At 34.9% G+C, this 27742-nt stretch overlaps 1 protein-coding gene across 2 annotated transcripts in view; it reads right to left on the reverse strand.

Moving 5' to 3' along the window:
- LOC141461489 (uncharacterized) overlaps positions 1–27742 on the reverse strand; it is a 379234-nt gene that overhangs the window by 89370 nt on the left and 262122 nt on the right. The window contains exon 2 of one of the 2 annotated variants that reach the window (XM_074142646.1): positions 2807–2845. The exons of the other annotated variant lie outside the window; for it this stretch is intronic. Within the exon in view, the coding sequence (XP_073998747.1) occupies positions 2807–2845 (39 nt within the window). The remainder of the gene's footprint in view (positions 1–2806; positions 2846–27742) is intronic. 2 annotated transcript variants of the gene reach the window in all.

Genomic DNA, 27742 nt, shown 5'->3' on the forward strand with positions numbered 1-27742 from the left:
GCGATTTACAGGAGATTTGCAGAACAAATACTCCAGACGGTTTAAGTGAGAAAGAACAAATTGGAGGTAAATACGCTTGACGAGATACAAGACTATTCGAAAAGCATGATTGAGAGGAGATGGAGATAGAATGCGCAGGTCTGGAAGTGAGTGGACATTTTTGATAGATAAGGTTGGTGACGATGTGGTGCTGCAGTTCGCAGACTGCGCACAAGAACAGTTTAATTGTCTAAGAAATAAGAGATTTAAGGAAATAAAATAAAAAAAGGTTTTGAACCACTTATTCAATTTTCTCCCTTACTGCAATTAGTTGCAATTAATTATTCGCTAATGAAAAACTTTTTCTATGAAGATAGAAGTTCTGCTTAGTTTTTCTTAACATAGAACGTAGGTGCTAACTTAATGGTGATCAATTTTAGACATTAAAGTTTAACCAGCCAAAGTTAGGAACAATGCTCACAAGACAGTAAATTCGTTATTAAGAGGCGAGGAGTTACTGCAGAACCACATTGAGTTAAAATTTAATGTGAGAATAGTGACTGTTCGTGTAAATCCTCAATCAGGGCATAAAGATTTCAACATACCCTACATCCCTGGGATGTGCAACTTAACAATCTTGTAGCAGCTCCGTACAGCTAGTAAGTTATTTATAACCTAGTGATAAATGTTTCACCAACATCTTAACTAAAACCCACAGAAACAATTCACAAAATGTACATTGATTTGTTGATTTTAAGTTAAAATAAATAAATAAATAAATTATTTTTATGCATAAGTTTAAATAATTTTTGTACACTATTATTTATAGTTGTCAGTATTCGACCTGGTGCCTTAAGTCGAGAGCTTGGCAATAAAACAAATGCAAAATTATGACTGAAATTTGCAAAAAGCTTAAAATTTTTTGTAATTATTAATTTATATAAACAAATTCTTCGCAGTACAATAACTTGTTTTGAGTTATCATAAGAATTAATTATTTCCTGTCCAACATTCGCATATTTGATCAATTCCCTCGCAAACCCCAGTTTGCCAATTTTAGCTCCCAACTAGTCTTTTGCAATAAACTCCTTAGATCTATCACACTCTACATAATGTACACATGAAGGCATCTAAAGAAGCAACAGTAAATTTAGCTCTCTATTTACCCAATAAGCGGGTTTTATAATTAACCCAAAACCAAACAAAAAATCAACTTATTCCTTTATCAGCTTCATACAAGTTTCAGACACATTTACATAAAATAGAATCCTGGGCCAAGAAGTGGCGTATTAAAATGAACCCACAGAAATGCCAGCATGCCACGTTTACTCTCCGGCGGGGCTCCTCCTGCCAACCTGTCCTCCTTCAACAGCAATCCTCTTCCTTGTACAGATCTGGTGCGCTACCTTGGGCTCTACATAGACAAAAGACTAACGTGGAACCCACAACACTACACTTAAAAGACAAGCAATGACAAAACGTGCGAAACTTCTTTACGGACTACTTGGACGACGCTCCAAATTGCCCTTAGAACTCAATCGTTTAACATACAACAATGTCCTCAAACCCATGTGGACTTACGGACTAGAGCTGTGGGGTTCAGCCAAACCTACAAGATAGTTGACGCACCTTTCTACGGTGACTAACCTTACTCTTCACAACGACCTCAACATTCCCTTCATAGACCAACTCGCCAAGACTAAATATCAAAAATTCCATACTACTCTCTCGACTAGCTCTAATCCTTTTGTACTATCTCTCGCTTCCTCTGACATTCCTAATACTCCTCGCCGACTGAATTGCCAGTGGCCCCGCGACTTCCTTGTAGGCTGAGGACCTAAATCACTATTCTCCTATCTCTCCTATCTCCTCCTCACATTCCCCTCTCTCCTATAGAGAGTGCTACCGCTGGGTAGTTTCTCTCCTCCTGCTCTTCTCCCGCAACAGTTCATCACTCTCTCCATATTTACTGATTGGATCAATGTATACAGATTGTAAATTACAAAATAAATTAAAAAAAAAAAAAAAATTTATAAGTTACTGTCTAATTCAAATTGTAATGTAATGTTCAAATTGAAAGCTGTTACAACATTCAGGTCGAGCAAAGATAATAGAACAAAGCTGTGGACAGATAATACAAGATCGCTGTTTAGATAGTAACAACTGGACAGGTGGAACTCAACCTATCGGCTTCTAATTCTCTTAATTGAGTTGTCTTTAGCGTTTTATTTATTTGAGTTGTTTCTTTTGTCTGTTTGTGGTTTTGGTTATTGGTAACACCTAAAAGTGGTTAATGTGTAATTATAGACAAGCAGCTTTTGCATTTTTATTGCTAGTTGAAAATGAAAATGAAACAAAAATAGCAGCAATTTAGAGTATCTAATATCACCAACTATTTCATTGTTTCCATCTGTGTATTTGTAAATGGCCAGTCTGAAAGTAGAGCTTTAACTTGATTGTCCCAGCCATTACTTTGATTTACGTCCTGTAGAGAAAACTCCAAATGATGGCGATTTATCCTCAGACCTTGGTCTATCTTCAATGAGGTGTCCTACTTGATCTTATTCTGTCCAATCCCAAGAAATAAACTCTGGGCAATTACTTTTAGAAGTTTACCTCTTTCTCTTCGAAAGAGGAAGTATTATAATCGTTCAGATCTTCGATTTTAGTTTACACCGAAAATACACGATTGAATGTCTCTTTAGTATGAACAAGCTTTTAATATTTGGTCTGGCTGTTTGAGTGTTCATTTGTCTGTGGAGTCTATGGGGAAATAGTAAAACTTAATTAATTATATCGAAATACCAAAGCTAGGAGCATTAAGTACCTTCTCCCTGAACCTTCTTGTCCAAAAGAAGCAGCTCACCTGAAAAAAAATAGCAACAATTATACTATTTCTCAATCTACATGTAAGCTGATAAAAAAAATAAAGTACACAACAAAGATTTGGATCACTTAAGAAGTGGACAAGAGAGCCATCTGGGAAAAGCGTAAGTTTGAAGCGGAGAAAAGTTATCCTGAATGGCAGTTCTCAGCTTTTCATAGAACTTTGCCTGTAGAGCAGTCTGGGGCAGCTATTAGTTGACGGGAAGGAAGTATATCGTCCGGAACTGTTGGCGAGAAAAGTGTTAACATTATTAGAGAATAGCGATCCTTAAGTGATAATTCCTTCTTTTTCCAAGACTTCTCTGGAGAGTCTTGTGTCTTATTAGGATATCTCCTAATCTTCCCAGAGTACATTGGGAGAACGATTGTTTTGGCATTAGGAAGAGATCAACCCTACAATTCCGCTCTTACTGAGGCTTCCTTCGAGAGTCTAGATAGAGAGAGTCCAGACTCTGGAGGGAATATTTCTACCTAGATTCCTCTCTAAAAAATAAGGGAAGGTAGAAGAGTAATAGTTCAATACATTGTGCTCTGAAGTAGAAATATTTGAATGAGCGTCCTTATATACCAGCAACCTTTTTGAAAGTATGGTACCGGAGGGCGCAGAAACCTGGAATCTTAATAATGAAAGAGGAAGATCGTCAGGGAAATCCAGACGAGATAAAGAAAGGAACTTGATCATGAGCAATAAGCCACAGATAATTGGCAACATCCTTAATGCAATAGAAACGGTTTGGGCACATACTTACACAATGGATGAGTACCGAATACCCAAGGCAGATTTTGATTGAAAGATTGAAGGAAGATGAAAAAATGGAAAGACATAGAACTAGGTGAGAAGAAGAAATCAGGGTGACCAGGGCCGGATGCAGTCTCAAAGAATCAGATACTCAAGATTGGAAAAGATGGAGAAGTCAGCTTAAGTCTCGAGGAGAACTATAACTCTTCTTCAGAAAATACTCGGAAGAAGGGATTATATACGAAAATATCGATTATATCCAAAACGGATATAAATATCGATTATAATTAATCAACATTGCTACCGGTGAGGTGCTTGCTCAACTCCGTGAAAGAGTAAGGAAAAAACGGACCCGATTTGTGTAAATAACAAGTCACGGGGTTCTCCATCAAGACAACGCGCCGGCTCACAATGCATTGTCTGGTCAAGACGTTTCTAGCCAAGTACAACATCCCAGTTTTAGGCCATCCTCCATATTCGCCTGACCTGGCCCCAAGTAACTTTTACCTGTTTCCCCAAAGTCAAATCTGCATTAAAAGGAACACGATTTCACAGTCCGTTGAAGCTGTGAAAGAAAAAGCGGCACGCGTCATGCAGGAGCTCACAGAAAAAGACTTCCAGCACTGTTTCGAACAATGGTAAATTCGCATGGAGCGTTGTAAGGGATAGGGGAGTGGTTTATATTGAAGGTGATAATAACTAAGTATGTATAAATTTAAAATAAAATGTTTTACAGCATCAGTCTCGTTATTTAATAGCCACACCTCGTATTGGTTATCTTTAACTACCGGTTCCTCGTTCTCTCGAATAACGGTTCCTTCACCGGGGTGCTGCAGAATCAGTGGATTATTCAAGGCGCTAGTGAGCCACAAAAGATCTGACAATATCCCAATGATTCACATTATAAAAAACTTTGAAATATCTTTTAAAAAACAAGCGTCTGTATAATTTTTTATTATTTGTTTATTTTTTATTTCTCAAGTTCCTAAATAAAGTTTAGATCGCTAATACCAGTTGAAAGAAAGTTTCAACCTTGATAGACCACTCCAGAACACAACTGTTCTCAATTATCGTTTGTTCCTTACGAAATTTAAATCGATCTCTTAAAAATTTAAATTAATTAAAGTTTAATATATCGCTGTGTTTGTAAACAAAATTTATAATCTTAGACACTTCTTATATTATAGATTACTAGAGTGCATTACACCATCTAGAAGTGGTTCTGAACATTATCTTTCTCTTCTGGAGGGTAAAAAAGTGACGAGACGGTAAAGAAGGGAAGGATGCGTGACACTAATACCAGGCAACCACGTTTCCCATCTATCATCTCTAATCGCGCTGCTTCATCTCCGCCCTCTACAAGCCTATCCTGTCCAGAATGGAGAACTAAGATACCACACACCCCGCTTCACACATAATGGAGATAATCTGCCCTGGCAATAAGGGTAACTGGACTACTCTCATATTACAGGACATCCAGTGCCGTGGATGGAGATCTCCGGGGTCATTACCACATCCTCAGCACCCTAGTGAAGGGAACTTCAGCTATTAATGGTGTAGAAAACATCATCACTTTACTGCGGCCATTCTAAAGGAGGTAATTCAATTTAATTACACATACACACACATCACACATAATTTTTTGTTTGATTTAACGTTTAAAGAATTTGGATATACACTTATAATTTAAAATTTACTGAAACACCAAATTACTTTAACGTCGAGTAGGATTGTTAGGAAGATTATGAGATGAGAGCTGATGAATTAAAAATTGGGATGAACAACAGAGAGATGAAAATTAAACTTTTTGTAACGAGAAGATATGAATATTTCAAAAAAAAAAAAAAAGTCAAAATTAGGAACTCATAACCTTAACACTGCATTGCCAATCCGAAGTCAATTTAACTCCAAAAAAAATAGGAATGGTCTCTGATTCCCTACATCTCGTAGCTGTCCCAAAATGCTTTTAGATATGCTATCCCCATTCTCACACCATTTGATAGTCACGAGCTGAAGACCATGGAATTCTTAGTCTCTTTTTTGCAGATTAGTTTACTTGAATCATAAGAGTCATTTTCACTCCAGACTGGCTTTACACGTAAATATATCGGAGTCATTTCGACTCCTATAAGTACATTTTCTGGTATTATCTTGGCTCCAGATTATTGCCTAAATGCTTATTTGATAAATTTACATAATTTTCAGAGAAAGTATCAAGTTACAAAAAAAAAACTCTTTCTAGAATTGATTTTCTGTCCGAATTGCAGCAAAAACTTGCAGCGAATTGAGTAATTTCCGATCCGTGTCAACAGCGGCACAGTAATTGAAAAAATAGTGAATGTAATTAAAAAAATGAAAAAGTCCCTGATCAGAAGGCAGTCAAGCAGGGTTCTAGAAAATACTGAAATTACTGCGATCCTAAGTTGAAGTTAATTCCTTCTGCGTGAAATGTTAAATCCGATTTGTGGACAAAATTTGTTTTTTCGTTCTTAATTCCTATTCTTTCTCATCCTTTAATGCAAAATTTTATTATTAAAATTGAAATCAATATAAAAAAAAAAGATAAAAATAAATCATGGAGTCAATATGACTCCACACTGGCAATAACTGACTAAGTTCGAGCAATGGCAATGCAGTGTTAATATAACCATCTAAGATCGTTCTTTGTACAATCTAACTTGATTTGGTCCTCGAACCGCCTTCAACGTAACCATGACGACATCATTCTCGCTAACGATAAGTGGTGAAGTGAAAAAGAAGAGTTAAAAAAGAAATCCGAATGCAAACTATGAGTAAAAGACTGCACAGCACCGTGGACGGCGAAGCGATCAACTCACTACCCGGTCTATTGTTGTCACCATATCCAGGAGTTGTTATGAATCAGCGGTGCAGAAAATAAAAAAAATGAATCAAGACGTACTTTACTCAAAAGGAAAAAGACGATCTTAGAAGGCAACAATGAATCACACAATAGAAATATGCTGTAAATATATACATGTTACCTTCCCACTGTTTTCATTCAATGAAAGAGATTAACCTGACTTTTCGCATTTTTTTCTCAATCTAAATTATAAACTTAATCCCAATATAATTGGAAATCAGATCCTCTCCTAGAGAGAGCGAGTTTTGTTGAAAAAAGGAAAATAACAGAAGGATTAAGCTTCATCATGTTTTTCCAGATAAACTTTTCAAACTGAAGAGGAAAAATTGTAATGTCTGGGTCTTAGAGAGTAAATTTTTTGAAATTCAATTAAAAGAACCTGAAGAGGGCATTCAACAAGTTTGCCGGAGGCGGAAGGATGTTTGAAGTTGTGAAACATGAAGAGAACACACTTTGATCTGATACAATATCGATATTTACATTCAATGTTCATTGAAAACCGTAATTACACATATTTATTGATGAAGTAGAATTATTCATAACTAGAATAAAACTTTATTATATTCTCATTGAAGATAAAAATAAATTAATAATTATTTCACAAAAAAATGCATACAACTTTAGCCTTGCATCACAACATTATATACAATGCTAATTTTTGTAATAGCTTTTAAGCTTAACCAACGTGATGGAAACGTTTTTAAAGATTTTAAGGAATCATCTCGTTTTTACTGGCCCAGGATAGTCGTTTTGCCTGCTTATTATCTCCTCTCGTCTCCAAGAGGTCTCATTAGCATCGAATAAGACATGACTTAAAACAGCGATTCCTTTTCTCTAGGCACAGTTTGCACAGGGGCTGGACCCTTCCAGAGTGGGGTCACTGTTTGCTAAGCCTAACCTTGTCTTATATAAAGGCATTAGGTCACATTAAATCAAAATTAGCCTTTAGTATAGTCTTATCCAGTGGCCACAATTCATGTTGACGCTAGGGCAGGGGTCGGCAACCCGCGGTTCGCGAGCCGCATGCGGCTCTTTTATCCAAATTGTGTGGCTCTTCAGCCTGCCCAAAATATATTTTATAGTTTAATTTTATTGAAACGGATGAAAATTAAAGATATTTTTTCAAAAAGAATTTTAAATGAGATTTGGTTCGAAATTGAATAGAATTATATTAAAATACAGTACGTAATATATCGGACTGCGCCATTTTCATTCAAACACAGGTTTAGTTATTATTTATTCGTTTATTTACTTTGCAATATGTGAAAATAAATATATAAAACATTTAAATGTTATTGAATATCATAAAATAATAATTTGCAATTACAAATGATCTACAGAGTTGTTTACACTATCGTCCTTGCGGCTCTTGGTAAGATTTATTAAAATTATTTAAGGAGAAATGGCTCTCTACCTGAAATAGGTTGCCGACCTATGCGCTAGGGCAGGGGTCGGCAACCCGTGGCTCGCGAGCCGCATGCGGCTCTTTTATCCCAATTGTGTGGCTCTTCAGCCTGCCCAAAATATAATGTATATTTTAATTTTATTGAAACGAATGAAAACTCCATTTATTAAAGGTATTTTTAAAAAAAGAAGATCAAAACTGGTAGAAGTACTGAGCAAGAACAAAGGGTGGGAGACCATCTGCCAGATTTCTGATATTATCAGTGGAACAGAAGTCACCTCAGAACATCGTGTACCATTTACAACCAACGAGATAACTTCTTTCAGCAAGGCACCTATAACATCTGTAGATGTTGAATGATCTTTTAGTCGTTACAAGTCCATCTTACGCCCAGATCGTCGTCACTTTACGTTCCAACATTTGAAATTTCACGTGGTTGCAAACAATTTCGAAGAGTGAAGTTTTCAAAATTGAAAATTTAACACATCTTTTTATAAATAGTAAAAATGTTCTTTGTTGTATAAATCATTATAACTTGTAAAAACAAATTATTTTGTTCCTAATAAATTATTATAAATTGTAAAAATGTTCTTTTCTTTTATAAATAATTATAACTTGTCCCCCCCCAAAAAAAATCCATTTTCATAAAAAAAAATGTCCATTTTACTTAAATATTCCAGAAAATATTTTAAGAAAATCACAGATTTTCCACATAATTGACGAAAATAAATGCATATTTTAATTAAATATTTGGCATTTTTAAATACATAAAAATCCGTTCCTTAGTGATTACAAATGATCTTCAGAGTTGTTTACACTCTATCACCCTTGCGGCTCTTGGTAAGAATTATTAAAATTATTTAAGGACAAATGGCTCTCTACTTAAAATAGGTTGCCGACCCCTGCGCTAGGGGTATTAAGTCTTCTAACCTAAAAGTTAAAAAAGAATGTACCACTTTGTGGAAAGGATTTCCTTTAAGGAACACCAGGTTCTTTGCCAGGTCATCGCTAATCTGTCCGAATGCATGGACTCGCCCTGCGCTAGATGTCCAATAAGCACCAAATTTATATAAAAGCATCTCCGCTTAGGAACTGTTGGGAATTGCATCGCAATTTCGCTGTAGAGAGTAACCTGGAAATGAATTCCTTAAAAACATTATCAGAGTTTTTTTTTTTTTAAATACAACTGAGTAACACTCTCATTGTTGCGATAAGCCAAAAACTAGCTCAAACTTCCTTCACAAAGGGCAAAGCTTCTCTGAAAGTTTTAAGTCTCTCTGAAAAGAAGTACAAAAAACTTTACTATTACCAGTAGGAGTATCATGAGACCATACGTAGGCGTTACTGACCTTGCAGATATCTGCTGCTTCAATGTTGTTATGTGTGGGCGTGGACTTATGGCGATATGGTGGAGAACTAATATGTCCGACAACAAAACAATGTCCCCTTTAGCAACAAACAACAATGTTAGACCAACTTGGACAATCTTATCTCAGTGTAACGTAATATCTAGGCCGAAATTTCAGCCTTTCTTCTACAACTAACAATACTCTAATGTAGCGCAGCCATTTTGTGTTCAACAAGTTACTCCTGAGATCCATTCATTAGGAAACATTCATTCTGCGTATCAGAGGGATTGCATCACTCTAAGAGGGCAAAGTTCAAATGTTGAAATTTTTCGTACCATACAATTAATTAGTTTTAAGAATTTTTTTCGATACAAAGCTCATTTTTTATAAATATACGTGCAAATTTTTATTTTAAAAAGATTCTTTAGATAAAGTAAACTGCAACAGCTAGAGTCGCAAATTACCCATCAAAGTAATCATGATTCCATTACATTTGAAACAATTACAGTTACAAGAGCTATTTTGCGTACAAATACATTTAGATCATACACCATCCTCTAAAAAATCCCTCAATTTCTAATTTCTGTCTCAACGACATACTTTCTCCTATTTTAATAAAGATTGAAACTAAAGCAAGGAAGAAATATGTAAGCTCTAACTGAAAGACTCTGTTTTAATTAAAAGCTATCTAGTATTGTTAGTTGTGATATATACAATGTATCCATTATTATTGCGACAAGAGGCGAGCGATTCTAGAAGTCACCATTGTTGGAGAAGCATTATTGTACCATATAATTTATCTAAGTAAATATTCAGCTAGACATGTATGTCTGTATATATATTTAAATGTGAGCATTGGTGACTAATATGGAATGTAAACAGGTAAGATGTGTACAGTTATGCGACAGGTATGCAAGTTGGTTATATTATTGAATAGACCTTGACCTGCCGTAATATTTTCACCTCCCGGCATTTCAAGACCTTCTACTATCTAACTGGATCCTATTACATATTTACCTATCCTATTTATCTTTAAACAGAGATATTTGTACAAAATGCAGAGAACTTCAATGACACAATATTAAGAGAAACAAATACAAAAACTTTTTGGTGTTTTATTGTAATTCATTTAAAAGATAGAAATGCTTTTAGCGTAATATTCAGTACAATTTAGATATTTAGGAGATATAGGATAATTATCAAAACAAAACGAATAGTTTTCTAATAAAAATGAAGTAAAGATCCAATTCGGAATGTTTGCCATACTTTAAATCTACCTGGTGTTAATTAGAACAGGCAGACAAACCCAATAAAGTGAAAATTTACAATGTACAATAAAGCAAAACAGACACCTGATACAATTTTATTTAAACTTTAATTAAAAATAAAAGGCATTTGCAAAAACTTTGTGGGGAATTTTATTAACACACTGCCGACCACTCGGGAAAAATCTTCCCGTTTAGCAAAATGTCAGCGCACGACCGATCGGGGGAAATCTCACCGTTTGACTATGCAATGGAGTACTGAATACATGGTTTTAAGTATATGCAGGCCTATGATATATATACAGCGGCATTTATTCAAACTAATGAGAAAATATAGTTCGAGCTGTTGCGACTAAGTTGTAAGAACATGAATAACAAAACAATACGAAAAGCTAGATACCAATAACAAAAAAAAAAAATAGATACCAATGCCTAAAGTATATCTAGCAAGGTACTAGGGAAAAGCATCAAGTATGTGTTACCAGATATGAATGAAAATTATCGACTTGTAAAGTTTTAACGTACCACAGCGTCCTTATTCCAACATCCCAACTTGTTTCAGAATTTTGAGATGAAGGTTATTGGCGGCAAGAAAAAATATCCTCGCAGACAATGTAGAGTCTGTTCTTCTGATTAAAAAAAAACTGGATATACGAGGGTCGTTTGAAAAGTGCGTGCAAAAATAAAAACTACTTAATTTTTTGGGGTAAACCTTTTTTATTTTTCAACATAGTCTCCTTTTAGGCTTATACACTTCGTCCAACGCTGCTCTAGTTTGTTGATCCCTTCCGAATAATAGGATTTGTCCAAGTCTGAAAAATAGCCATTCGTTTCTGCAATCACCTCCTCGTTTGAATAAAATCTTTTTCCCGTCAGCCATTTCTTCATATTGGGGAAAAAATAGTAGTCCGAGGGAGCCAAGTCTGGAGAATAGGGGGGATGTGAAACGAGTTGGAACACTATTTCCATTAATTTTGCGACCACAACTGCTGAGGTGTGAGCTGGTGCGTTGTCATGATGGAAAAGAATTTTTTTGTGGGCCAATCGTGGGCGTTTTTCTTGCAGCTCGGTTTTCAAACGGTCCAATAACGATGAATAATATGCACCTGTAATAGTTTTACCCTTTTCCAGATAGTCGATGAGGGTTATTCCTTGCGAATCCCAAAAGACAGTCGCCATAATCTTTCCGGCCGAAGGAACGGTCTTCGCCCTTTTTTGGCGCAGATTCCCCCTTGGTAACCCATTGTTTAGATTGTTCTTTGGTCTCAGGAGTGTAGTGATATATCCATGTTTCATCCACAGTGACGAAACGACGCTTAAAGTCCTGCGGATTCTTCTGGAACAGCTGCAAACCGTCCTTGCAACACTTCACGCGATTTCGTTTTTGGTCAAGCGTGAGAAAATCACTCGACTTCCTCGATTCAAACGAATGCCAAACACAAAGAAATAGACCGATCTGGCTGAAACTTGGTGTGTGTTCTTCCAAGAGATGCTACTAACTAAACATAACCTCGATACGCGCCAGTAGTGCTATCTCTCTGACTTTGCACGGACTTTTCAAACGACCCTCGTACTCGCGATATTTGTAAAAGTTGTGGAGTACCATTGCACAAACTTATATGTTTCGAAAGATATCACACTTTACAGAAATACTAAATTTTACAAAATACTATTTTATGTCATTTGATTGTTGTTTATATTTGAGAACTGCCCTAGTTGTCGCGAGTAACAAATGCGCGGTGGATAGCTTATATTCAGTTTAAATAGAATTTACCAACTATTTTATCCGTTATAGCAAGCAACCTTTTATCTATTTCCGACCGGTTTCGGATTCCCATTCAACAACGGGTACATTAGGTGGGCGTTCCGCGGAGTGTAGCGGGTGTTAGATACAGCAGGAAGTCATACCCAACACTGATGTTCACTCTGATGGTAAGTTAATTCATATTATTTATATAAACAATATAAATTATTATTCTTTTTGGTGCCAGCAAACTATTGAGGTTTGCATTGTAACATGGAGTGACTTACAGCTTACCCATTAGTTTAAATTGAGAATTGCCATACGTATTTTGTGAACAAAGTTATCAAACTTTAGAGCCATTTCCTTAAAAAATCTTTCAAGAACTGAAAAAAAATAAAATAATCTATTCAGTAATGAGGTAATCTGAAAAGTAGAGATTTTTTTTTGCCAAAAAGCCTAATACTTCGCAAAACCCCCAAAACGGATATTTTCAATGAAATGCAAAAATTGGAAAATTCGAACTAATAATGAGAGAAATTGGAAAAAATCTATTCTCTCCATTAAATGAACAAAAAAGAGTTATGGATTGAACTGTGGCAAAAGAGAGATAGTTCTATAGCCAAGAAAGGAAGTAGATACTGGATTTTATTTCCAGTTAGATCCACAGAGATACATTGACTTACATGAGCCTCGATTGCGAAGAGTAATGCTGTCTGTACCAACAAACCTCCAGCGAGTGAAGAAAAATCTACTGAATTGAGAAAAGAAAATAATAAAGGAAATAAAAGACCCAAGAAGATAAAGATATATATATAAAAAAAAGAATCAATCTCAAAAGGTGACCAAAAAACAATTGGACTATGGATGGTAGCCAAAGCAAACATTTTGTCTCTATGACTGAGATACTAAATATCTTTAACATTAAGGGCGACCACAATTTGTTCAAGTTTCATACGTGAATTCATTTTATATAAACAAACATAACATACAAACACTTAGCTAAAAATCTCTGGCAATCCTATTGTCAAAGTATCAGTATGTTATATCCCAATTGTAAGAACTACAACTAGAGAGGGTAAAAATCCCAGAGGTGGATAGACTAGGAAGTGTGTAAAAGGGCGTGATACACATGATTTATATCGAACTGGAGGCAGGAAAAAGCCTATTTACTTTGGTAGAATGGTGGTTTGCGGGTGAAGTGGTCGCCAGCGAGAGGGTGTATAACGTTTGGAAACATGTATATATATGTTTCCTGCTACAGAATACTTGCGAATATATGATATTGAATAAAAGTAATATCACAAAATGTTGTGTTATCTGGTTTCTATCTATCGCCATTTTTTTTTCTCTTTCTCTTTTTTCTATTTTCTTCCATCAAAATAAGGATTTGTAGGATTTCATTCAATTTCAAAATATTAAATCTAGAATTTAAGAAAAGTAATATTATCCTTAGATTTTATTTGACTCAGTAGAGATTTCTGTGTAAATAAGGACATCGCTCACTAATAAATTAATCTAAATTGAAATTTCCGGTCCCAGACAGTCAGAATATTCATCTCTATTTAAATCTTCTCGAAACCTGGTTTCGAAAATGGAAAATAAAAATTAATGAACAAAAATCAGTGCACATTACGTTTACTTTACAAAAATCTGCGAGTCCACCAGTTCAACTGAACGGTGTAACGATTCCTCCAGCTGACGTAGTATGATACTTAGGACTGTACATTGACAAGAGACTCACGTGGAACCCACATACTCGACTAGAACGACAAGACGTGAACAGAAGCTACAAGCTACTTACTAGACTACTAGACCGCAGATCCAAACTCGACTTGAATCACAAACTGACAATTTACAAGATTCACTGTTAAGACCCATATGGGACATACGGAGCAGAAGTGTGGGGCTCAACCAAACCCTCGTAACTCCAAACGCCTGCAGACACTACAGTCTAAAATCTTAAGAAAAATCCTGAATGCTCCATACTACATTTCTAACCTTACCATACACACTGACCTTCACATCCCTAATAAAGTCTCGCTACCACAAGTTTCACAGCCTCCTAGCTCTCCATCCTAATCCTCTTGTCCAACAACTCTCCTCTCCTCACCTTCCCGACAATCCTCCTCGTCGCTTGAAGCGAAAATGGCCTACAAATCTATTGTGATTTAATCATTGTGAAAGAGTTTGACCAGTGGGTGATTGCTCTAACCATGACATTACAAGTGAACTGAACCAGTAAGATCAAATTTACTTGATGCAACAATTGTTGCAGCTGTAAATTTACAAATAAAGTGAAAAAAAAAAAAAAAAATTGAAATTTTGTCAAAGAATATCTCCGTAAACAATGAAAATTTTTCTTCCACTTTTGGAGATCTTCAAATCCAGAGATTAAAGAGGGTTATTCCCTAACTCCAGTGAAGTACTAACTACCTAAAAATTCCACAAAATACAGTTACAGTCTCGACTCTACGTATTTAATGGCAGTGGTTTGGCCAAAGCCAAAAGTAGTTTTGTTTTTTCCAAGAGGAAATCAACGAGAGAATTTTCTGACCAAAATAAAATGCAAATATTTATGAAATTAGTTGCCACTAAGACTGAAATGCTAACATAAAAGTTGAAACGAGTTTATAACTATTGTTTACAGCTGTTTTTATTGTTTCTACAATTTCATTAAATTAATAATTTTAAATTGTAGTAAATAAGTATCCAATGCAGACTAAATGTTTCTTTCAAGACAATTAAAAATACTTGAAAGTAACGAAACATTCTTTGTGGCAAAAAGGGGGAAAAAAAATGTACTTAATATTTGTTAAAGTTCAAAGAAAGATTATTCTCTTTTAAGAGGCTCGCCCGAGATGGGTACCATTATTAAATTTACTTTGTTTGATCTACGGTAGACAGTAAGTATCTAGAAGGGCAATGGAATATAATAAAGGTTTTTTTTAAAAAAAATAATAATACTACGAAGATGTACTAAAAATATACAGAAGGACTTGGAAGAAGAAAGGAAATTGAAATACGGTAGATTTTCCACGGCCGACAAGAAAAAATGAACCGCATTTTAAATAGAAGGAAGTAAAATGAGATACGAAGTGTTAATGCTCAGTATGACATATAAATTCCTGTATTACATATACAATTTCCTTAATTTAAATTGAATACTTTTTTTAAAAGTAACTTGGAAGTTCGATGAAGTTACAGGCTACGCTATTTGAGGCTATCCCTACAAAACTTCAAAATCTCGTGCCATTTTTTTTATTCATTAAATAAAATAAAACAAAATTATAAGCCAACCATTTTATTGTTTTTAAAAGATAATTACACCATGGATAATTAAATTTTAGTAATTAACGTTGCATTAAATTAATTAATGTTGAAATAAGGCAGAAAATAAAATATTTATAGAATAAATTATTTAGATGCATAGAATAAAAGTGTAATGAAGTGAATACAATGTTTTAAATATAGCTTTTGTTTATTCTTGTTATAATGAAATGTGTATTTTTCTCAGCATCAATGCTGGAAATTTACCAACTCAATTTTCATTGTCTAAATTTTATAAATGTAAATAAAGTTTAACTTTTTATTGTTCCCCAAGCGATTTCAAATTGAAATTCAAGCAATTAATTTCTCAGTATAATATAGAAATTGGATTTAAATTTTGTTTTTAAAATCAATAAATGGCCCATTATGAACAATAAGTTACAACTTTAAAATTATGGAATTTCTAAAAATTATAGCAAATTTTAGTAAAAATGGCTAAAAAAAAATCAGATGATTTAAAAGAGTATTTAATTAGGCAGATAAAATTATCTAATTTAGACTAAAAATAGATTCAGTTGAATAAAATAGAAACTCAAAATAACACTCTGAGAAGAAAATTAAAGGGAAACTTTGTGAGTACAGAAGCTCTCTCAAGCTTAGCTTCAGTGCACTAATTTAGACACTCGCCCTTAAAATACTTTTTATTCCCTCGGAGAGAAAATTTGCAAATTTTAAACCAAACGAGGAAATCTTCCTCGAAAAATTATAGCCCAGAAAACCACAACTTTCTCTTAACAATTTTATGAAGTTTTCCTCAAAAACTTGGAATTTTTACTATAAAATGCTATAATAATATTTTTATCCATTATCAGAGATAGATTCATGAGTTTGGTGTTTTGAAATCGATTTAATTTCATGAATTGGTCTCACACTACATTTAAGATGAAATTGCTAGCAAGTAGTGTACCGGCACTTGTCAGCAAGTGTACTGCAAGATGATAACCTAAGTGAAGTCGAAATCTCTATACCAAACGGATTAATCTACCTCTCTGGTAATGGAAGTAAGTCCGGCCGAGGATACAATAAACTTGCTGGATATGACGGACTAAAATCAAAGATATTATCCAGAATTTCGGGCAGAATCCAAACTTTCAAAAGTTTGGTACACTTTAAACAATTTTGGCCATGTAACTTAATCCTCTCTAATAATATTTGTAAATTAATACTGCCCAGTTTACTGAGAATGCATTTTACAAAGGAACGTACTTCACTCCTCTTAATGAGGACAGCTGGGTGAAAAACTGTAACGGATAAAAGTAAAGTAATTGCCTATTTTTTCAGGCGGGCTCCACGTCCAACTTCCAAATCAAATGCCGTGGACAATGCGAACATATTTAACTGTTAAGTTCTCATATTAACCATTAAATAAAAATGCTAGGCCTAGACCCAGTACCACAATATATTTTAGCTTTGCGGGACTCGCCTCTAACCGCTCGGCTACAGTGGCGCCTAAGTCAGAAAGAGGTTAGCGATACATAAAAACAAACTTCAACGAAAATGTGTTTTTATTACTTCAAAGTGGGTGGCGAATAGTCTGTCAACTGATGCAAGACGTAAAGAGAGTTCATAAATAAGAAATTTGTTAGCAAGGTTTTCACTCTTGTAACAAAAAGAATGGAAGGAAACCCACAAAGGTATAGTAAATTTTAATTGGTAATCTGTTTGATAAAATAAAAAGAAGTGGAAGAGTGGGGGATAAGGAGGAATTGGTGTTCCCAGGATGTGCACCATTCACGGCGGAAGAAGACAATGGATGTACAAGCAAATGTAGGCTATTGAGTCTTAAAACAATGAAACAGACGCCCGCCCATCGTCGCCAAAAGCTGCATTGTTAATCTTTAACAATTTCTTCTCCAATAAAGAAAAATCTATTAGCATTCTACTTCATTAATTTGATAGAGCACAAAGTACGGAAGTAACGCTTATGTTAATTATATATATATATTTTTTTTTGGCATTGGCTTTCGCCATACAGCCAGCAACGTCTAGGTGCTTATCACTAGAATATCACTCTCTCTCCATTCTTACTTATACAATATATTCGCTTCACTCATCCATCCCTCTACTATATACAACTATATACATAAACCTTACAACTAATGGATGGATCAGTACTCTACATTCCTGCCAATCTTTATAGCTTAACCGAAATTAAAATCGCCGTAATCCTTCTCTAATCATTTTCTTCCATTCATTCTAATCTGTTGTAACTTTTAAATACATTCATATTTCATTGCTATCTCTGCTACAGATTTAAGCACATAGATGTTGGTGGAGAATATTATGTCTTCGTAGCGAAATGGTGCATCTAAATACCTGTATATGTCGTCAAACATTCGTTTCCTTTCTACCACATAACGTGGACATAGCATTATTATATGTTTGAAATCCTACTCCTCATTGCAATCTACGCAAAGAGGAGAGGACCTTTTGTTGATCCTGTGAAGATACGATCCGCACACAGCGTGGTTCGCTCTCAGCCTGCTTATTGTCGTAACAACCCATTTATTAGTGACAGTTCCCTTAAACCATGGTTGTCTAGGTAACTGATCTGCCATAATTTTATAGAATCTTCCTTTATTACCATTACTGTAATCTGAATTATATTTTGTAATCCTAAATGTTTCTAAATTCATTATGTAAATTATGTCATTAATAAGATCAACCTTAAATTGAGTATGATGGATTTAGTATTACATTGGTTTGGCTTAAAGTGTTGAAGATAATAATGTAAAGAATAAAAAAGTCATTCGTAACAATAAATTGAATAAAATTTTAATTTTTCTGATAAAATTCCGGGGTGATTCACAAAAATTGCGTTGTAATTATTAAAGGCTAAAAATGATTTTTTTTTTTTATGATTGCCTGCGCTCAATCTTCCATGTTCAGGGAACAATCACTAATAATTATGATTGCATCAAAGATTCAGATTTCTTGCAGCTTCATAACAAGTCACTAAATGTTTCTGTGGACATAAGGCGTATGAAAAATTTGTATAATCTTGTTGGTCTCTCAATTAAAGAATGGAGACCATTCACAGATCTGATGTCAAGCGATGACATCAAAATGAGTATTTTATTCATAAATTTTGATTGTAGAGTCGTCGTTTGTTCTATAGTGAGAGTTTTGAGCTCTTCTCACACCAATATGGACTTGCAGACTCGAACTTTACGGAACAGCTAAAAAATCAAACATCAATAGACAGCAAACACTCCAATCCAAAATACTCCGCCGCACAGTAGACGCTCCATTCTATGTTAGCAACCACACACAATCCATACAGATCTCCAAATTCCACTCATCTCCGAACTTGCCAAAATTCGATATAAAAATTTTCACCAAAAACTCTCATTTCATCCCAACCCTTTAGCTGCAAACTTGTCTTCAACTACGCTACCCTCTAATCCTCGAAGACGGCTGAGGCGCCGTTGGCCCCGTGACCAACTGGGTGACTAATGGCGGTCATTACTGAATGACCGTCATTCACTTCTGCCACGTTATTTATTTGTACACTTATCTCATTTACTAATTGTACCCTGTAGGCACAGGTGTAAATCTCATTAAAAGGATAAATAAAAACTTTTGACTGATGTTAGCGTAATTAATAATTGGTCAAAACCGTTACAATTATATTTAGAAGCGTCGATCAGCTAATACTTTAGATTACTTTTCAGGCTGTGTTTGTAGACCTTTGTAGAAACTTCCAACCCTTGAAGATGCTTACAAATTTTCTCTTAAACCTCCCCAACAGAACTATAAAAAGGAAATTTAGATGAAGCAATAAATGAGCCAGTAGATGAGAACAATTATTGACTGATAAAGTATCCAAGGCTGATGATGATCAGTAGTGGAAATGAGATGATCCACTAAAAGTGTTATGAGAGGATGATGGGTTTCTGTAAAGTGGATGAAGAGTCAGAGAGAGAGAAAGATAATGGCAGAAAGCCAAAACGTGGAAACCACTCTTCTTATCTTTATAGCCACCACCACCGCTGCTCACCAGAGAGTTACCAATTCTCTTGAGATCGGCACGCCGGCTTCCGCTTATTCATGTTGCACGCTTCACTTTTAACCACTCAACTGCCATTTACAGTTATTTCTCTTTTTCACTTACAAAACAAATTATAGCCAGATAATTCTTTGCAAAGTATCTTTTCTTTTTCACAGCATTTATTATTTTTCTTGGTAGAGCGAGAAAAAAGACGAAATTTCTACTAAGTTGTTTAAGCATTTTAATTTATAAATGCAACGAAGTAAACAATTTTCTCGAACATGCTAGTTAATATGCAGATTTTATACAGCATTTTCTGTTTTCTGTACACAATCAATTACATAATCTGTAACTAGTTGACGTCGTTCTGCAGCGAGTTTAAGCCGTTGTATGCTTTGTCCAAAACAAGACCTGCAAAGAACTAGTTTTACAGTCTACTATGGCTACCTTTAGGCATTATTAGTTCATAGTTTTTTTTTCAAATTTTCTAGAACGGTTTCATAAAAAATAAAAATCAAATCAAATTGCAAACCCTCTATAAATTGTCTGTCGCTTGGTTGTTCTATATTCTAAATTGAACAGATAAAACTAAGTTCAGAAATAGTTGTAGAAATATATTTTTCTTAAAATAGTTTTTTTAATTAAAGTTAAGCTCAGGAACTATGGCTCAATAGCTCATGAAGGGCTCTAAGGTTCTCCGATGAGGATTCTTTTTGGGGAAACAGAGAGAAAAGGGAACATACGTGTTACACTGTGAGGTTTCCTCAATGTGTTTCTTGCAGATAGCCTTACATTTCTTTGTGTGCCCAGAAGAATAGATTTTTTTTTTTTTTTTTTTATGATTTAAGGCGCCTCATCATCTAAGGTTATTGGCGCCCGGAGTTTTTTTCAGTGCACCGCCGGCCTCCAGACAGTGTTCTCTCGTCACAGACAATACTATCCATCACCGGACAGTGAGCTGTAAGAAGCTCCTAGGAAGAGAAAATCTAAGGGTCAGCAGCTGGATTCGAACCCGGGACCTCCGCGTGGGAATTTTTATTTATTCTTTTTCATTTATTTATTTATTTTCATTTGATCCTGCACAATATAAAAGTGAACTTGTTACAAAGAGATACCTTTATGCAGTATGTATAAGATGGCCCAAGAGCTGAGAACATGATGAGAGACACAAGCCCATTGCTGTAACTCTCCAGGAATTAAGGTCTGTCTTGATCAATCTAGAAAATCAAGTGACCAGCACTGTGGTGGACCAACAGGGTGGGCTGTGAAGATAGTAGAAAGCTACAGGATTGAGATGTCTGGATAGATTAGTGTGTGGAAAGTAAAGAAACGTGAGCAGATTAAATTGGAAATAAAAGTATATCCCAGTGCTTTGTGTAGAGTATTACAGGGAGACGAAGATAAGAGCGATTTCTCTAAGGACTTTGGATTGGAAGAGTTATATTCTCTGGATGTTAGGAGCGCTTAGCGGAGCTCCACAATTCCGCTCTAATAGTTCACAAAAGGCGCCACGATAGCAGAGTGGTTAGATAGGCTAGACCCGCAAAGCAAAGATGTATTGCTGGTTTAGTAGGTTCGATTCCCCCAGTCTAGGCTTTGAATTTTATTTAATGTTTAATATAAGAACTTTATAGTTGAGCATGTTAGCTAGCCTCTTCTGTCACAACACATAATTGTTAGTTGGACGTAAAACCCGTCTGCTGAAAAAAATAGGGATTACTTTATTTTTACTTTACTTTTATTAGTTCTTAATGGTCATAAAAGTGATTTGTAAAAAGCCGTTGTCTTCATAGCCAAGTTCAGCCCAAGAAGTGCTGAGGCCTTGAAAATTCCAACACCCGAAAACACTAATTTACTGTACAGTTCTTACTTTCAAAACGATTTATTAATGTTTATCAACGCGCTGTAATAATGGAAATGAAATAAATAATAAATACAATAATGGTACACAATAAATTTCGAGCTTACAACGTTACATCTATGATTCATTATAACGATTCTCTTGGCTTGCATATAGATTTAAACTTTTATTTCAGCTCTTTATATGATTTCTAATATTTGATCCCACTTTTTATAAAATAATTAGGTACCTGAAGATTAAGTGAGTCTCTAAAAAATTTCAAATTTGGAGAGAATTATATTTTTCCGGCCATGCAGTTTTGTTTCGGATTTCTGCTGCACTCTCTATCATAAGATATCTGAACTAAATACTCTTGATTTAGAAGTTTTACTATTTAGAAGTCAAAGATTTAGAAGTTTTACTATCGAAACTTTTACGCGAAAATTGTTCTTAGAAAGTTTCCCGTGGCTTTGAATGAAGAAGTCTCAAGTTTTTTGAATATCCGAAAAATGTTTATCACTAACAAATTGTAAGATTTTGGAAACATTCACAAGAAGTACTCCTGAACATGTTTTTTGTTTTGTTTTTTAAGTTCTTCATATTAAACGTATTACAAAACGCAATATGCATATGTCAAGTCAAGAACAGCTTTGAAATTCTGTTCTCACATCTAGACCTGGATAATGCAAACTTTATCTCTACATGCATCGCATATAATATTACTAAGATTATATATTGTGCATACCCTATGTTTATATCATACATGTTACATAAAGTAATAGTATAAAATACATATATATAAAGCGTTCTAGTCACGTGCTCTTAGATTAGATCGTTGTATAGTTTGGTACTATTTCCATTTCTAAAATTACGTAGTAATGCAAAAAAAAAATCTTGCTGTTTTTATTTAACTTAGATCGTACACATTGACCTCTAGCGCTGGCCACCAACGGCGGGCTCAAATAGTCAATGCAGTCTCCAATCTCATAACACTATTTCTCACGAAACCACTAAATAATAGTAATTACTATTTTTTTTTCATAAACGAAAACTCACGGATCAGAATAATTACACGAACTATCTAAATACGAGAGTGTTTAGAAAGATGTGCATGACGAAGTAAAAATGCCACCTTACATTGAGCTCACTAAGAAAATGAAGAGCACAGCGCCCAGTGGAAGAAGAAGAAAAAGAAGATAGTTAGAATACCTGGAGAGAGAATGAAGCCTGAGAGGAGGCCGAGGAGTATACGTATAGAAGGAGGAGAGGAAAAGGCAGACGAAGATTAAGATGGCTTGAGGAAGTAGAGTACGATAAGGACTGACACAAGAAGGTGGCGAACAATGAAGAAGGGTTACAGGAAGTCCTGGGCATTAAAAGACCGCCCACGAGTAAGCAACTAAGAGCCTGTAGAGGTAGTTAATTCGTTCAGCTTAATACTTCTCAACTCTAATTCATGCCTACAAGAAACACTGGGACTATAGGCTATAAGAACTTATGTAGTTCTGAATAATGGGTAACTAGGATACTCTCCATGGACAAATGCCCCGTATACGTTAATCTTCAGGCCCTTGAACCCACAATTTGAGCTAAGGTCCTTAAGGAGTAAAAGTATAATATTAAACTACAGAAAACCAATAAGTTTTTCTTAATTCTCATTCACCATTAACTAAACCATCTTTCCCCAAACATCACCAGCGATTTCCAAAAAAAGAACATCAAAAGAAAATGCTAAAAACATAATTGAATCCACAACTGTAGACAGAATAATCACGATTCTCAGTAATAGCCATTCCTTTTTACCCCAAGACCTGATGAATCAATTCCTGAAGGATATACGTAAATCTGAAACTAGGCAGGATAGAAGGTAAAAGAATCTTTTCCAAGACAGTTAAAATTGTTCGAGTTACAAGGAATAGAGAGAAACCATTCAAATGTCTGTAATTGAAGGCGTCAATTAGAGACTAACCATGTTTAGGACATGGTTTACATTTCATCAAAGGAACAGAAGAGAACAAAAGAGTTTTTTTTCTGTTTTTAATCACATTTACAAAAAAACAAAAAAAAACGCGTAGCTTTAATCAAGTTGAATTAAATTAGTCCGTGTTGTAAAATGGATAAAGTCGCCGTACTTTTGCAACAATAAATTTCACAGACTGCCACTAGGTCTGAAGTACATTCACTTTGTTTCGAACACCGGGTTTGCTATCTTTAAAATAGATAGTTTAATTAGCTAGCTCTGTTGATTAACTCCTGATTTAAATTAGCCTAAAATAGGAAACTAAATTAATTTAGGATTTAACTGGAAATAGAAGAGGGATTTTCTTTATCCTTTATTACCGCGTGAGTGGGAAATCTGTCGGCAAAAGGAATATATTTTTCATGAAAAAATTAGAATTAAATTTTTAAAATGGAAAAGCTTTAATTTTATTTTCTTATTTTTGAAATAATTTCAAATTCGCGTGATATTTTTGTTAATTATATTATTCAACTGTTAAATTAAAATTTTATTTCCTCATAAATTTTTCATTAACAGGAAAAATGTGAAAGCATTAATATTATCTTAAAGCACTTAGGATTTTCCGAGAATGGAAAAAGAAATGTCATCACTCAAATTAAAAAGAAAAACTTATTAATCATCACAATAAAGTTTTCTTGCAACAGATCGTTTAATCGAAAACCTTAAAACAGTTTTGTCAGTATTTTTAGAGGAAGCGACCGACTTTAGATCTCCGCCGATGTTTACCAATAAACTGGTTTTCACTCCAGAAAAAACAAAATGGCTGAAAGTATTTGAAATATTCAAAGAATTATTTAAAAAAAAGGTAATGAAAATACTCGCCTGGGAATTTCTTTAACTGCTTTTCACAAAATACATAGTAACAATTTTTGGAAGATTATTTTGTCAACATTCAGAGAGCTCTTAAAAATAACCAGTCCCATTAAAAACTCAAATTTCGGTCGGGCATTTAACTTTTTTGGGAGAAAAAATAAAATGTGAAATTTAAGAGATCGTTATCAAAGATGAAATTGAACAATTATTAAGGTAGATTTCCCTGCACATTGTTTTCTACCAATAAAGCCTATATTAGTTCATCGAAACAACTTACTATTTAAATACAATTAGAGCTACCCATTCAAAATGAAGGCCATGAATGTTTCTGACACCTGTTGACTTCTAATTATTATTAAAAGTAATGGACACCCCAATAATTCATAACCAGTACTTGAATGGCGGCTAAAATGGGAAAGTTTGTTGAAATCTAGTTTCGTCAGATTTACTGATTTTAATCACAATTTAAATAGATGTTTTGTTGCTTTTCCACAATTTGAACATTATTTCAGTTAGTTTTATTCAGATTATTTGTGCTATCGCTTGTTTTGTTTGCCATTTTACAAAATTATTCATCATTATACATATGATCTAATTTATAGTTCTCATTTTTGTGATTCAGAGCGTTTTATAAGGCCCATAATTCTTTGAAATGCTAAAAACTTTAGAGGACTCACCGAAGAATGAAGGCTAGAAGCAAACTCGAACTTACCTGTAAGCAAAAGAAGAAAAAAACGAATTAAAATATTGTAAAAAAACATCAAAAATATTAAAAATTAGCTAAAACTGTGTTTTACGATCATTTCGCTCATAATACCTGTATCATTTCCTTTAAACAAAGCATCCTCATCGCACTAATGTTGGTCTTCAACTTTTGTAACAGGCCAAGGATGATATTCTATCCCCCAAATCAGTGTATTGCACATTTTGGCGAATTATACAGGGTGATCCATTTAGAACGCACCAATCGCTAATAACTTTTTAGGAAAGTGGAATTTCAAAAAAACCTACGAAGTAAACTACGTTTTTTTTTGTGTAGTTTTTAAATTTTCCATCCCCGATGCTGTATCTTCTTTTTTGGCGGAGTTACGGCTAGAAAAAAACCTGATTGGTTTACATAAAGACCACTGGTTTTGACAATGATTACGAAAAGTACATAAAAAAAATTGTGAAAAATGCCGTCAACCCCGTTTCGATATCCCTAATATTTGTCGAGATATTTATGATCAAAGTTACAATTTTACCTATTCGTGAACGGTTTTCAATATTAATTTTCCACCAGAAATACACGTTTTGGGAGGCCCTCTGACTGCAGAAAATGTTATTTGTGACGCAAAGTAAAAAAATGATAATAATTGAAGATTTTAAAACATGTAGTCAATCAGATTTTTAGACGTAACTCCTCCAAAAACTAAAGATACAGCATCGGGGTGGAAAATTTAAAAACTAGACCAAAAAAAAAACATATAGTTTACTTCGTGGGGTTTTTCGAAATTCCGCTTTCCTAAAAAGTTATTAGCGATTGGTGCGTTTTAAATGGATCACCCTGTATATTATAAATATGGGTTAATTTTCTAGGACAAAATTCTAAACCGATCATCTATCACTTTATTGAATAGACATTCATTTCTCCCAGGACTCTGTTTCGAAAATGCATCGCCAGATTTTGTCTGAACTTCGTGAGTAGATCAAAACTTTTTATCTAAATAATTTTTCAAAGAAAATTCATTTTGGGCATTCTGAGCTGCAGCTTAGAATATACGATAAGAGAATCGATTAGCTCTGCGGTTACCGTATAATGGCTTTCTCAACGCGGAGATCCCGGGTTCGAATACAGCTGTTGGCTCTTCTATTTTTTCTCTTCCAAGAAACTTTCTCCTAAGAGCTCATTAATGCGGTGATAGAGTGTGGTCTCTTACGTGAGAATACTGTCCGGAGGCTGGCCATTCATTGGATATGACCTAATCTTACTAAAAACCAGCAGCGATCCTTGAATTTTAGGATAGAGTAAGAAAAGTTGTGTGAGTCAGATATACGTATATATTTTTAGATGGATTAAAAATCAGGGAATTAATTTAAAAACGTATTTATTCGTAATGTATTAGTTAAAACTAGTTCCAACTTCAATACAATATAGAAGCGGAAGTTTATCAGTGGAAAGCTAAAGATAACAAAAGGTCAAAAAGCCTAGCAGGCCGGAAGCAATGGGCATTACCACGGGGGTTTCTAGAAATAATAAAAGAGTTAGGCATTATATTGCTTACTCACTCCATTTCGTTGTACAACTCGACTGTGTGATGGTTTCTACTGACGCAGTATTCCAGGAGGTAGCGAGTAGAGGAGAAGAGGAGATAGCTAAACGGTGAACTTGGTCCTTTGTAACAAGTACACAGCTGAGGAGTTACAGGATAGAAGGAGATGGAGCGTTAGAGGCCGGATGGTACCTGGTGAGGCTGTGTTGCAGGATAGCTAACTAGTACTGTTCTCAAATGGCAATGTCTGTATATGTGACTTGGAAACACAACATAAAGGACTACCCAAGCGAAATGTTCAGCAAATACGGAAAATTCCCTTTCTAACCTATTTGTTTATAAAACTACTTCAACTTAAAACCAAGTTTGCTAGAAAAATACATCGTATAAACATAATGGTAATTTTGCAGATACACCCAAGTCTCCATACAAAACTTCTAAATTCACCAACTGATTTAAATTGATATTTTCAGCAACCTCACTAACTGAAATATGTTAAAACATAGTTTTATAACTGCACCCGGTTCTATTAGGCCCACCATCTAAAGTCCTACTTCTGAACCCTTAAATTACTTAATACTCTGATTACTAAACATCCATTTTTACTTATCTTCCAGTTGAAGCATCATCAGCATATTAGAAACAAGATAAGATAAGATAATAGATGGGACGAGACCTACGCCCCACGGCACCGCAACCACAAAAGACTTATTGTGCCAGCCCCTTCTTAGTTCTAGTAAGCGAACCCTCCCCTCCTAAAGAGGTTGAGGACCTTCCCTACTAGTTCTTTTTGCGCTACTATCTCCTTCGGCCTCAGCGTTCCAAAGGTTTCATTGCGCAAACACTCGATTGCAACGCAATCGAACAGCAGGTGAGAGGCCGTTTCCTCCTCTTCCTGACATAATCTGCACAATGGTTCCGAGCTAATAAACCCCACCGTGCGCAGATGCTTCCTGAACCTACCGTGCCCCGTGAATCTGATTTCTACCCAGTTCTTTTCTTGTTCCCTCCAGATCCAATCTCTGAGAGCCGCAGGAACCGAACCCCTGGTGATTCCCAGGACTGGCTTCGGACCGATAAAAGGAGTGTTATATTAGAAACAAAATGCGAGATTAAATAAAAATGGTGGCGATTTTGCGGTCACTGCTTCTGAAATTATCTGTCAGTCTTAACGCACAGAGCTCAAGTTCACTTGTATGCAGTAAATAACCTTTCTTTCAGCCATTATCCATCCTTTGATTAAGCATTTCT

This window comes from Rhodnius prolixus, unplaced genomic scaffold (genome assembly GCF_049639745.1).
Source record: "Rhodnius prolixus isolate KJV_2025 unplaced genomic scaffold, Rpr scaffold_6, whole genome shotgun sequence".
Classification (NCBI taxonomy): Eukaryota; Metazoa; Arthropoda; class Insecta; order Hemiptera; family Reduviidae; genus Rhodnius; species Rhodnius prolixus.